Below are 13,938 nucleotides of genomic sequence, written 5' to 3'. Positions count from 1 at the left end.
TCTGGGGCATAAAGAATGCTAACATATGCTTGGTCACTAAATTCCAAAGACATAACAGCCCCATAATAATTGTTTCAAGCTGCCTCCTTGCTTTCCCCCCCAATTTTCCTACTCCTTTGAAATTTTCTTCTGAAATCACAAAAAAGTACACAACAAACATTACACTTAAGAATGATCAACAGCTTTTCTGGTATTTTTGACATGATTATGATAATAATAGCAATAATAACTAATATAATTTTATTGAAATTACAATGCTGTCTCGAAGCCCTGAAAAAATACACACATGGAAATACTTCCTGGTCAGATACAGGACAAACATTACAGCTGACTACATGGTATTCTTGTGTGGAAAAACAGAACACAACTATAGAAGTACCTCCTTGAATAGACATTAATTTGAATTTTGTCAGTGGACAGTAAAGCAAGAACATCAAATCATGATCTCCATATAAAGAGCACTAGAAAGTCTAAAGAGCACTTCAGGGGACTAGAATTAGAAAGCAGCCCACTCAACTGTAAAAATAATAGCAGGTAAAGATCACACAAGGGAGAAAAAGTGAAGAAATATTGAGAAAAAGAAAACAAGAATGCTACAGAAAAAAAGATGTAAACAGGAGTAGATAAACAATGGGAAAAAGAAATCTAGACTGAAGATCCTATGATTCCTAGATATTCTCAGCTATTTAGATTCTTAAAATCTGCTAAATTTACTTAAGGACTCCTTCCAAATATGGTATGCAACAAATCTAGTCATTACCTGTCTAGTACTTGAAACTATTACAGTACGTAAGTCAATTTGCAGATGAAAGTCACTTACAAGGAACATGTTTGAAGTTAATAGAAAGATTGCCATTGACTTTTACACGCTTCAGACAAGACAAAAATGACCTTCGTGGGGCATTCCCAGTACACAGAACCCCTACAGACCAACTGGTCTTTGTGTGTGTGTGTGTGTGTGTGTGTGTGTGTGTGTGTGTGTGTGTGTGTGTGTATCAATAACTATTTAAACTGAACAGATTCAGCAGAGTAGTATTCAACTGAAAAAGCAGAAAGTGATTGCAGCACAGCCTAGTAGTAATAACTAAAGCTTTGCCACAGAAGAAATACAGGATGCCCTAAAAACTCCACTAAACGTAGAAGGGGAAAAAAACATCCAAGATCAAAGAAAACTTGAGTCAAGCTACAGTTTTGCAAGAAAACATATTTTCTTATGAAAAACAAAAATATGTGGCAAAAATTATCATCAAAAAATAAAAAAATCTATTACTCAATTCCACTTTTTATTGCTAAACAGAGTGCACAATAACAAAGCAAAGTATTTTTGTGTATTTAAGCTTTTCCCAACACAATTTATAGCTAGCAGTTCCTTTTGATATTGAGAGTCATCTTTATTTATTTCATAGCCATGTTACACTAGTGAAAATGTATCCTACCGTATAATACACTATGGAGGTCACCATTTTGCCAGACTACCCCTCTGCTGCCATCTGTTGCACAGCAACAAAATGCAATGGGATGGATATTCGTGGGAAGGTTCAACATCTACTGCCATGCCACCGACATCTGCCTCTGATGTCATGGGCCAAAATAATGAAATAGGAAGCATTATCTTTGGAGCAGCCTTTCTATACAATTTCTTCTACAACTACTACTGCAGTTGCGTTATCTTCAATTTATCTTTTACACTTGCAAACACAGTACTATGTGTACTTGCACATACATATATACACATACATTTATCTTCTTCCAGGGAAGCAGAGAAAAACAAAAGAAATTTACAAAATACAGCAGTAATATTTAACTGCCTATTACTTCACCAAACTCTCTGAATTAGCTGTAGGCTATTAAGGCACATATGAATTAAAATCATCCACAATTATGAATTCATTTTGTTATAATGGCAAGGAATTAAGGGAAAATATACTACATGCATAACTGATGAGCATATTTCATGTGTGCTGATGTCCAACAAGTGCAAACTAAAAACAGAGCCTCTCCAGGATTTACTCTGAATAAAAAAATAATAATTCAACTCCTCCTTTCTTTCCTTATCTAATTTCACCCTAAAGCTGATCAAATAAAGAGGAAAAAAAAGCAAAACCCAACCCAAAGCCGTCGCCATCCCGGCACAGCCCGGCCGCCTTAGCGCTGCTGCCACCTCCCGGTGCCTGCCCGCCTCCGCGAGCATCTGGTCAAAAATTAATGGTGACCTCTGAACAAACACAGCCTCTTCTATTTTAGGAAAAGTCCCCTGCACTAAGCAGCAGCTATGGGCCACAAGAAGTTAGCTATTCGTTCACAAATTGGTTCCCTTTATATTCAGGAATACACAACAGCAGCTTCGCCTATCAAGCGCATAAAACTGAAAATAACCAGTGGAAAAGAAGAACAGGAAACAGAAATAAAGTGTTACTATCAAAAAATAGATGGAGACAACTTAGTAGTAGTGTACTGCAAATAAACCATTTAGTCACAATTATTCTCTACTACACAAGCACCCTTCCTAACTCAAGTGGCCAACCTCTTTAGTTTTAGGTCAACTGATAATAGTGCACAATTCAGCTCAGCACAGTTAATAAATTTGAAGCCCAAACCTCAAAAGCAATGAAACCAGGATGGTTTTATATAATGCTGTCTTTAATTCACCTTTTACTACCCTCAAGGGAAACATTCATCCCTAATTTTTACCAGTGTTTTCCCTGCTACACAACTCATCTAACAGCCTGCACAGCCATGATCTGAGGTTGAGACAGGCACCCCACCCTGACCAGCAGTGCTCTCAGCTCCGCACAGACCTGTCTCTGCGACTCAGCATCTCCTTCTTCATGTTCATGTTATGCTCTCACAGTGATTTAGACACACACACACACAGTAACAGCCAGAGCCCCAGGATCCATGAATATCATCCTGGTTTTTTTTGCTGAAGATGGCAGTTACAGGCCCAGTCAGGAAGAAATCCTCTGAAGTGAACATAGCTTAGACTGAAACTGCTATGAAGAAAGAACACAGCAGGGGATTTCTTTTTTTTTTCCCCCCTCAGTTTTAAAGCTTTTATTCACAAATAGTCACCAACTACTAAACTGATAGAAAGAAAGCTTCTCCTTTTGGTTATTTAGTCATTGTTTCTTTGTATGAGTTCACCTCAAGCAAAGGAAACTCCTAAAACCACACTGGGACTACCAGAGCTGGTATCAGTATCAGACACTGACACTGACCTCAGTGCAGGAACTGCTTGTGCCGAGCTCACAGAGAGCTGCGTTGCAAAGTAATTGCCAAAGAACTGTGCAACAGAAGAAATGAGTTCTATTGGAAAGATTTGGCAAAGTCACAGCAGTGAGTTAGGTGAAACCTTGCACCGTCTGCAAACAGCACAATTCCAAGGCACAGTCATATCTCACAAACAGCATCTTCTCTACCCGTTATCTGTGCAGTCAGAGGTTTTGTTTGGTTGTTGAGTTTAAACCAATATACTTAGCTGCACACACTGACCCTTGCAACTTCAAAACAAAAACAATTCAGATCTAACACTGACTGCATAAGTCTGGATCAGAGCTGGTGTCCCTACTTTGTCTCTCTGTTCTGCTCCCTAACACAAATATTTTGTAGCACTCTACTGCCACCAGTATGCAAGAGCAGAGGGAAAAAGCTTGAAACAGAGAGAAAATGATTCAGAAAAGAATGAATGCAAGAGAACACATCAAATGTTAAAAATAAAATGAACACTGCAAAATATGTTTTAGACAAAAATGTAACAAGTACAATACAGAACAAGGAGAAGATTCAAAATCCTGCATAGATTTTCTCAGAATAAGAGCGGTGCACACAGATATAGAGTGACCTATGTTACACATCAACATTTGTATTGGGGGGGTATACATTTCTGATTTATCAGACACTTCTTGGCAAATACACGTGTTAGTTTTAAGGCAAATTCCTAAGGAGTGCAAATTCAACTCTACATGACTTTTGTTTTCACAAAGGCTTTTAGAAACACTACTAAGCACAAACAAGATTATTCATGACTGGTTTGGAAAGATTTTTCAATTCTGGTCTTTGTTGATTAAGATGAAAATTCATTAAAATCAGGAAATGGAAGTACAATGCCAAATAAACTCTACTATACAAGCAGCACATCTTCCTTTACATGTTTCCAATAGGTGGCAACAGAATACCAAAAATACATAGGAGTTTATAATTCCTTCTTCATGCACAAAGAAATAGAATCCCTGTTAAGTCTACCGACAAACTTGCATCAGCAATTTTAATCACTTAAGTAGTTACATCTCTGCAGCTAAAATTCTCCAGACAGTTAAAGCAAAAAGGCAGAGAATTTGAGAACAGAAACAAAGTATTTATTAAGAAAACATAGTTTTAATGAAACAATCAGTGGTTTGAACTCAGAACCTATTTGAAGAAGTAAACTACTATAAAAAGGAATTAACTGAAACAAAATGTTTCTGCACATTAAACTACCAAGGAAGAAAGAAAATTTTAGACTACTTTTTTTGTTGTTGATGATGATAGCCATACCTTGGTCTTTAGAAGTATTTACTTGCAAGATGGAAAGAAGGAGTGGGAAATTAAAAAAAAAAAAAAAACACAACACACTTTCAGCTGACAAATCTCAATTTTGTCAGTAGTAACAGTCCATACTGACTCCCCGGTCCTTTCACAGAAATCAGAGTTCTTCTTTCCTTGATAATTACAAGACAGTTTTGTTTCTGCTGTACAAAGCTAAATAATATACTAAATATAATAAACAGTATCTACTCACTCGCTTTCAAAGCCAGCTAAATCATGGTCCAAAGAAATTGTCTCTGTTGTAATTTCCACTTTTCTTACACTGCCAAAGAAGTCTGTAATCAGAACATTTTGAGGGTCTCGCTGGAAGAGATCAGTTCGATGCCCAGGAGTGGAAACACACAAACTTTTTGGACAGACCTGAAACTGGAAACAAAGATGGAAAGTCATACTGTGTCCCTCATTGATCAATAGTTTCTACAGGTATTTTCCAACATGAAATCATTATAAAAGAAAGACAAATACCACATATAACTTGCATTAATTTCAGTACAAGCTCCACAGCCAAAAAAAAAAAAAAAAGTGATTGAGCTAAAACATTAAAAAGTATAAACAGAAAACCTTAATCCTCATAACTACCCACATGAGTTTAGAAATGCTTCTGTGAAAGCCAACCATCATCTACAATTTGATTGATTAAATGTGAAAATGCATTTCTGAATACAGAAGCAACAACACTGCTATACCTTCCAAAAAGCAGAAGTTGGTATAAATTCTTCATGTTTACCAAAGGGAGGCAGGCAAGTTTCACAAGCCATGACAAGTAGCTCACCGTAAAGGCTTTAAAATTGAATCAAGAATTTAAATTTTTTACGAGAAAATCTCTTATCCTTATTTCTGGTTTACAGCCTATGAATTAATGCTGAATGATGATCTTAAACTATCAAAGGTGTACTATGCATATTAAGTTCACACAGACATGCCTGTAAAACCTTCAAATTAGCTATCTACTTTACTATTTATGTACATATCAGTTCCACTACCTCTGGCACACATTCCCACAGTGGCAAGGCAAAACTAGCACTAACAAATTAAACTAGCTTCAAGGGATTCATTTTCTGCAAATGTATCTTTATACCGAATCAAGTAGACACAACAATGACAGACTAGCTGTAACATGTAAAATATCTGACAAAGCAGCATGCCTATTAGTACTCAAATTGTTACATATCCTGAAGTTACTAAGTGCAAAAAAAAAAACAAAAAAAAAAAACAAAAAAAACACCCCACAATGGATTTTGGATGCAAAATTTTAGATTTGGGGATTTTTGCACAGGTCCTACCACACTGCCCACAGAGGTAGTCTCTAGCACTTTCCATCCAGACAGATTTCTTATTCCAGGGGATCTCCTAGTAGAGTTTGTAGTTTAATTAGTAACACTACACAACTTCATATTGTGTAGCCATGAAAGGCAATCAGGACCTCACTTCCTGGCCTGTGACCTGGGAAAGCTGAGTTTGTCTCAGTCCGTAGAAGTCAATTCATAACCAAATGCTCAACCTCACCAAACTCAGGCATAGACAAACAACCCTGAGAGATACAGGTGATAGGTCTACAGTGCCTTGAACAGCTTCTTGACCAAATGTTGCTGCCCATTGAACTGCCTCATGGACAGCCTGCAGACTATGTGGTAACACTGCAGGTTACACAAGTCCTTGTGTGTTCCAGCAACGAAGAACATTTAACAGAGCACATTCATGCACAGGACTATCAAGAATGCTCATCTTCCTAAAACGACATTTTCCAAGTGATTTTCACAAACAGGTCCATTAGTCACGTAATGTAGAGCTCATACACCTGATTATCTCATGGGTCAGCTGGCTGCACTCTCAGGGCAGAATCACAAGTCCTAATTAGTCCAGTGCAGATGCAGCCTCAATTATCCCAGCTGCTGACTGATAAAACCCGTAAGTTTCAGTTCCAAACCTCCTAGCAGAAATTCTTTGCTCAGCCTAACACAAAATACACATGTTTGTATGGCTCTTCTTCAGACAACAGGACCCATCTCTTAAAAAGTTTCTCAGAGAGGAAGCAATGTACCTGGCTCCTCTACAGACAGATTCTGTCTCACTGTTCCTCCCTTCTGCACCTACTACAACTTCTCTTTCATACCTGGTCTTATAGTCTAAGCTTGTAAATCCAGGGAGGCTTCAGCTCACCTTAACCTTTACCCTAACCAATGGATACAAGCACACAGATCCACTGAACTGTTTTTCAGTGATTCCCATCTCTCTCGTTGGCAGAGTATCACACGTCTGCTGAACAAGATCTTTATTATCCTCCATGTGAAGTGGAAATGAACTAGACTCACCAGCATCACACTTCCCATACATACAGAAGACACTTGCCAGGGCACACAAACACTCATTTCATGTTTCTTCAAAAGACCAGACATTTTCTTCAACTTGCTCCAACTAAGGGCCCAAACATAAAAATCTATCTCCAAAGTAAGCTATATAAGTTAAATATTTACTTCGATCCCTCTATTTGATACATTAATCTATGCTGTAGCTATATTTTTATGTCAGGGTACTGTCTAGAAAGGCTACAAAACATTGTAAGAACTACAATGCTTTTATATTCTTGTACTGTTAACACCAGTATAAGAATACACGATGAGAACGAATGACTCAACAAATTATGAATGATCTTTCAATGCAGCTGCCTTCTATCAGCCCCAAACAGGCTCCCAACAGCAACTCAAAGGTTTATTGGTCATACACAACTGTTGCAAATAGCTTCAAAGATGTCAAAGAAAGAGCTGCTTCCCAATTCTGCTTTATGTTAGCTACTAAAGGCACACTAGCCCAGTGCTCTTTTTATCTGAGGGCCCACTGAACTTTTGCCTTGCTGGTCACGGCAAATACTTCCATTTCATTCCTAAAACACCAACTTCAAAAAATATCTTTCTTGCCCTCAACAAATGCATTTTAAGAGCGAGATCTACACAAATCATTGCAGTAAAGATGTGCAGAGAAGGGATTTAATCACTGTTCTTCCAAGCCTTCAGATTACCTCCACTGGACTCAGCTGGGAGAATATCACACTTATGGACTGCATGACATTGCATAACAGCACTGTCCTCATGGGCAGAGTGAATCTCATCACATGCCAGCCCCAGCAGACAAAATTACAAGCACAGGTTTACCTGTAAAGATGTCCAAGAACCAAAATAACCTTTCAGTTGAATACTTCTATGCTTTCAAGACAAACTGAAAGCTTTTCTGGACAAAAAAAAAAAACAAAAACATTTCTAAGTAGAATTACAATAGCCGGTGACAAGAGCATGTAGGATATCATATCAGATGATTTAATCATTTACTTTAGTTTAACTCAATGGACACACTAAATAGCTTGTTGGAAGCTTGATGTTTTTCAGCCACTTATTTCTGTTTATTTTTGAACATGCCACCCTCCCACACTGTTACCATCTCCTGACTCTTGAAGAAGGGCAGCACCAGTCTCACCAATTGTTCCTGCACCTGGAACTACTCACATTTCTTCCGCCTGTCTTTTACAACTCCAAAGAAAGCACTAAAGGATAATAAAAAGCTCATGGCATTTTAAAACAAACAAAAAACCAAAAACATTCTTAAAGACATAAATCAATGCAGTAAAACAATGCTCTGTAAGTTTATAATTTGTGAGTAAAGTATTCAACCTACTTTAAAAGAAAGCAGATTTCAGATCAAAGCTAGCATATTTATCATTGCATCTCATAATTTACCTTGATTTATTTCAAATGTAAACTTCTTTTGGACAGCATGATACAGAGACAGATGGAAATTCCTTCACCTAAACTACAGCAATTTTGTTAATGAAAGTCACTCAAATAAATCAGAGCTGTCATTTTGATGCAGAAAAGCTGTTACTTTCCATGCTATTTTCCAGGTCAGAAAAAAGCTTAAAAGATCTTTATATAAAATGTCTGGTGTCCCACGTAGATTTTCTATACATAATTGACTACTCCCTAAAAACCTATTAGAAAGCATGAATTCCGATGCATACGAGCACCCTGCAATGTGCTTCTGTTCTTTGCGGCAGTCAAAACCCAAATACCACTAAACATCAAATTTATCTTCCTGGGAGGCAGAGTTCCAGAAGATAATCATGCTCCTTGTTGAAATACAGTATTTGTTAACAGAGAGAACTGAAAACAGATATCCTGAGATCCTACATTTATTCAACTTATATATTATATATATTTTATTTTTAAACTCAATTTAAGTGAGATTAATTATAATACTTGTTACTATGTTTAACATTAACACAAAGGACAGAACTAATGGCTCTAGCATTACTTAATACTGAGCATCACTGAAAAAAGGGAAAAGTGTCTGTCTCCAATTAAAAAAATGCATTTAGATATGGTTTTTGACAGGAAAAGATAAACAACATAATACAAGATGGAAAAAAGTTACAACAGATCACATATAATTGCAAAAATATCACTCAATAAGCAGAGGAAAAGCTGTATAGATTAATTAGCATGGCACAGTCAGCAAAGCTTAGTGGCTCTGACTCAATAACTCTGCCATAACTGTTCCTATTTTGGGTTAATTTTCTATTCAAAGCTGCTTTGCGCTGGGATAGTATAATTGGTCACATCAAGTGCAGTGCAAAGGTCTCTCTTGTAAGCTCTTAGAATACACGTACATGTTCCAAAACAACTGTATCAGCCCTGAAAGCGTGAAAGAGATACCACATTCAACTGTCTGTAACCTGTCCCACAATAGTTTACTAACACAGGACAATTTTGAGACAAATTTGGAACAAAAATGTGTAATGGCACTGAGAAGAGGATTTCAGTATTAACAATCCAACTACCCAGTACCTGTGTGAAAAAAGGACTGCAAAGCAATTAAATCCCAGCAGACTAGCACTTTAATAACTAAGGTCTTTAAAGGGAAAAAAAAAAAAAAAAAAACAACCAAGAAACTGGCTAAATGAAACACACTTCTTAATGCATTAAATTTTCTTGCCAAATTTTGTAGTTATTTTATGAGAAATTAGGCCTCATATAGAACATATCTGAATCCGATTTTGGAAGTTTGAATGTGTGACACAACAGTTTTTACTTTCTTGGAATTGCAATAAAACTGAAAATCAGTCATTTGCACAGCTTTTTGCTATCCCCTTAGCAACACAGACGGAGCAGGTGGGAAGTAGGTGGAGGAAAGATGCCTCATTCTTTGCAGGAATGCGATATCCAAACCTTAAAGAGTGGCTGGAGAAAATTACAGGTGATGTGATGAGAGCCATGTAACAAATACAGAGCGCTTCTCAAAGAGTAGACATCAGACACAGAAGACTGGTCAACAACTACACATTAGCTATGAGTGAACTAGTTACTGAGCCACTTAATATACTACCAGGACTTTGCAAGTGTCAATTTTAAAAATCAGGCTTGCATAAGTATTACCTCTTTGTTCTTAATCCAGAACAATACTAACAGTGTATTCCAGTGCCAAAGTATTACCTGTATGTGCCCTATAACACAATTGCTGAAATACATGCGTATCATGATTCAGCACTTTTTCAACCCGCTTCATATAATTGGTTCCATTCTCTCCCCTTCCCAGAGCAGCAATAAACAGATTCATGCTGTAATGATTTACATGATGTAAGTAATTTATCAGTGCAAGTTCCCATAGGTCTTCCTAATTATTCGCCACATACAGTAAAAAAAAAAAAAAAGCAAAGCAGAATGTTTAGATATCTTCTCCCAAAATGCAACCTACTTGACTAGCTAAAACATTTTCTATATTGTTGACAATACCTGGACTAATATCTTTTTTTTTTAATGTCAATTAATTTCCTAGTTTACAAAATAGAATTCTAGAATGCTTTTTGAATGAACTGGGTAGAAGCAGATGTGCTATCAATAAAAAACTTGCATATTCATCTTTAACAAGATTGATTTTAAACTCTTCCGTATCTCATGACCAGACAGGTATTAAATTACAAGACAATTTCATTCTCATTGCAATAAACGAATTTGGAATCTTAGTCACTGAATCAATTCTATGTCAACATGAAATCTGTTAAGCTGGGGCTGTTTAGACTGAATTCTACTACAGATCTGACAGCCAGGCTAGGACAAGCCTCTGTAGACAAAGGAGTAGCTACTCCATTTACGCAAATGAATCAAACACAATGTGCTCAGTCAGTGGTGCTCCTAGATCATTGATACAGCAATCAGAATTTACAGCTATAACGCACCACAGCATAACATATCACTATAGCAAAATTAGTCTTGGAACAGGCATGAAGGGTTAATAAAGTAAATAAAAGATGGTTACTTTTTATGCCATTTTATCAGTGTATAATTGTTATAAGGGCATTTGCATACATTTTATCTTAGATTATCTAGTTGTTTTTTTTTTCCCTACTTCTTAACTGAAAGTTTCATTTAGTGTTTACCTAAGATATAATAAACTCCAAATGCAGATTTAGACATGTCTTGCTCTGGAAAATAAGTGCAGAAATCAGCCTCTGTAGGCATTTGTGAGGGCACAGACAGAATTTTAACTGTTTAATCGTCTTTGCAAAATACTAACAATTGTTGCCTTTCCATATCTGCACAGTGTCTGCTATCCATTACTTCAGAAGTTTCTAACTATCATTTTTTATGCACAAACATTTTATTGAAATATTTAACGAATTTTATTTATTTTTCAATGATTTTTTTAAAAATGGCTAGTTTTGGTTAACTTTTTTCTGTAGCCAACAAGCCACTTTCACACCAAGGACAATCGTCTAAGTGTTGCACTACCATTTTGTTTAATAATGGCAAAAAGGCCGTCCCCACAAAGCTGCTTCTGAGAGAAACAGTAGTTGAGCAGAAAGCATATGGAGAACGCTATGGAAAAAATAAATTAGTGAATGTTGAGATTCTACTTACGAGGTCATTCATATTTGTCTGACTGGCTGGATGAACTTCTTCCAAAAATTCTAGCATGTAGAACGTGTATCTGTCCATAAGATGAACACCAATCCCAAGATCAGGTTGATGCTTCAAAACAATATGAAACAGTTACTGGGCATTTGCAGGACAGATCTCAGTATTTAGAGAAGGAACAGAAAATAATAGCATGTTACAAAAGTTAAGCATAATGCATTATTTGTTCTTAGGAAAATTACACAAAGCAAATCACTACTCATGAAGAAACACACTGTTGATGATCTATGTAATACATGGTTTATTTTCATTTTTCTAGACCGTATCTAGACAATATGCTGGGAACTCCCTTCTTAAAAGTCCAGTGAATTTATGTACCATCCCAAGCTTTTTAGGGCTTGGAAAACAGAGCTGAGAAAGACAGCTTATTTTCAGTTTGGCTTGAATCTCTTCCTCATCATTCTTTCTGTAATGTTGATGGGGTATAAGTATTGGTTATTTTTTTTTCTATATATCAAGTGTAAGAAACACTAGACTGAATAATTTCCGCTCAGATCTCTCATTAGTCTTCCAATAACACTTTTGCCCAACCTAGGTAATGCATAAATTAACCAGGAAGCACAGAATTCAATCACCACCTTTAACTATCAGTAATTAGCTGAAGATTATTTGCCTCTTCCTTTTCACTGGACTTGTGGGTCCTCAAAATTTCTGTAAACCTTTCCAAGTCCTTGAAAACTTTTTAGAACTGAACTGGAACTAAGCAAGATAGCGTCAGTTAAAAATACTCAAATAAAAGCTAGTGTTGATAGGTATAGCTAAATCAACACATAGACAAAGGAAGAGGTGAGTCATCATCTTCCTTATACATATGATACCTTTTGCTTAGTGAATTATACTTTTCTGTTATTTTACATTATTAAACATACTATGAAATGTTTTTTGCTATTATTTATTTATGTGATAGAAAACAACAAAAAATAAAACATACATTAGCCCACTTCTTTGCAACGGTCCACAAAAGCAGGTAAATAAACCTTATAGTTTTGTCAAGGCTGCACTTCATAACTAAACACATTATACATTAAGCAATTAGAAGGGAAATTTTCAGTAAAAAAATAAAAATCAACAATAGCTGTGCTTTTAACTCACTCAGGTATTCTGAAAATTGTCTTTAGGACCACAAAAATGTACTTACTGATAAAGAATCTTCTCCTACTTGGCTGCTAGCCAAGGCAATTATATTAGGTGAATAAAATCGTTCATACATGGATGCTCCTTGACAAGTATCAATGATAAACAACAATTCATTGTACCTAAAAGAAACAAAACAGCCTTACTCAATTTTCTTTAGACTGAAATACAGAAGCTTTGCTTTTTATTCACCAGGATAGCTACTAGCAACCTAAGGAAAAGAAGACTTCACACTGATTGATTTTAAGATGCCAAGTTCAAGCCAAAGCAATTCATAGGAGCAGCTCTCACTGTAGGAAGCTGAAAACAAAATTTAAAACTCCTCTTTGTGAATGTAAATTTTTAGGTAATTCTACGTACAACAAACAGCATCACTGTTGAAAGTTCAGCTAGGCCTTCCGGTAAGATTTCAAGCATGCTCATGAAATCCAGTACTTAATCTCTAACTAATATACTCATTACCTTCTTTTCTGCCACATTTGTTCAAAGGCATCAGCAAGTTCTACATTCGTGATCTCTTCAGAGTCTTGAAATTTTAGGAAACCATTTCCACCATGGCCTGACAGAAAAAACACAAGTTAGGCAAGTATGTAGGTTAAGGGAAGATACCTTGTTTAGGGGATTACCTTCCTTAAAGCCAAACAATTGTTTTGCTCCAATAAAACTCCAGCACGAGGACAGTAAAAATATAATTTAGACTGGAAACTATATTTAGTAAGTACAGACTTACAGGTTTTCTTTGTTAGTATGACATGGTAAGGAAAAAATCATTTGTCAATCCTTTTTTTTTGCTTGGGCTCTTAATGGGAATTCATGCTTTCATACAGATCTACCCAACAGAACAACAAATGTCAATAAAACTGTATACACAAAACTCTAATTACCTGTCATATATATTAAAATATTGCTTCTGTCATCAGAAAGAAGACGTTTAGATCGAGGAGTGCTTGGTGGGATTCTTCCTGTTAATACACGCAAAAAATTTTCCACAGTAACCTAGGAGTAGAGGCACAAAGCAATTTTCTAAAGATAAAAAGATGGATCAACAATTCTAGGTTGGATTACATTAAAAAAAAAATAATGGAACAATACAACATGCCGTAGACATCTTCTTTTCAAGATTTTACTGCAGTAAGGCTCACAATTACACAGCATCTTTTATTATATCTCACTAATACCAGCCTGGTGCTCTATTATATCCAATAAGACTACTACCAATATAATTTCTAAATACGTTTTTCATTGATTTGAAAACCTG

The 13,938-nt window shown here is 36.2% G+C and overlaps 1 protein-coding gene across 1 annotated transcript in view; it reads right to left on the bottom strand.

The window, feature by feature from the left end:
- Nucleotides 1-13,938, bottom strand: part of PIGK (phosphatidylinositol glycan anchor biosynthesis class K) — a 65,722-nt gene that overhangs the window by 44,946 nt on the left and 6,838 nt on the right. The window contains exons 5-9 of the mRNA XM_021405495.1: nucleotides 13,565-13,676; nucleotides 13,143-13,239; nucleotides 12,685-12,802; nucleotides 11,490-11,600; nucleotides 4,778-4,950 (exon numbers count right to left, since the gene is read on the bottom strand). Of these exons, the coding sequence (XP_021261170.1) occupies nucleotides 4,778-4,950; nucleotides 11,490-11,600; nucleotides 12,685-12,802; nucleotides 13,143-13,239; nucleotides 13,565-13,676 (611 nt within the window). The remainder of the gene's footprint in view (nucleotides 1-4,777; nucleotides 4,951-11,489; nucleotides 11,601-12,684; nucleotides 12,803-13,142; nucleotides 13,240-13,564; nucleotides 13,677-13,938) is intronic.

Source organism: Numida meleagris, chromosome 7 (assembly GCF_002078875.1).
Source record: "Numida meleagris isolate 19003 breed g44 Domestic line chromosome 7, NumMel1.0, whole genome shotgun sequence".
Lineage (NCBI taxonomy): Eukaryota > Metazoa > Chordata > Aves > Galliformes > Numididae > Numida > Numida meleagris.
This window is presented reverse-complemented; position numbering and strand designations above follow the sequence as displayed.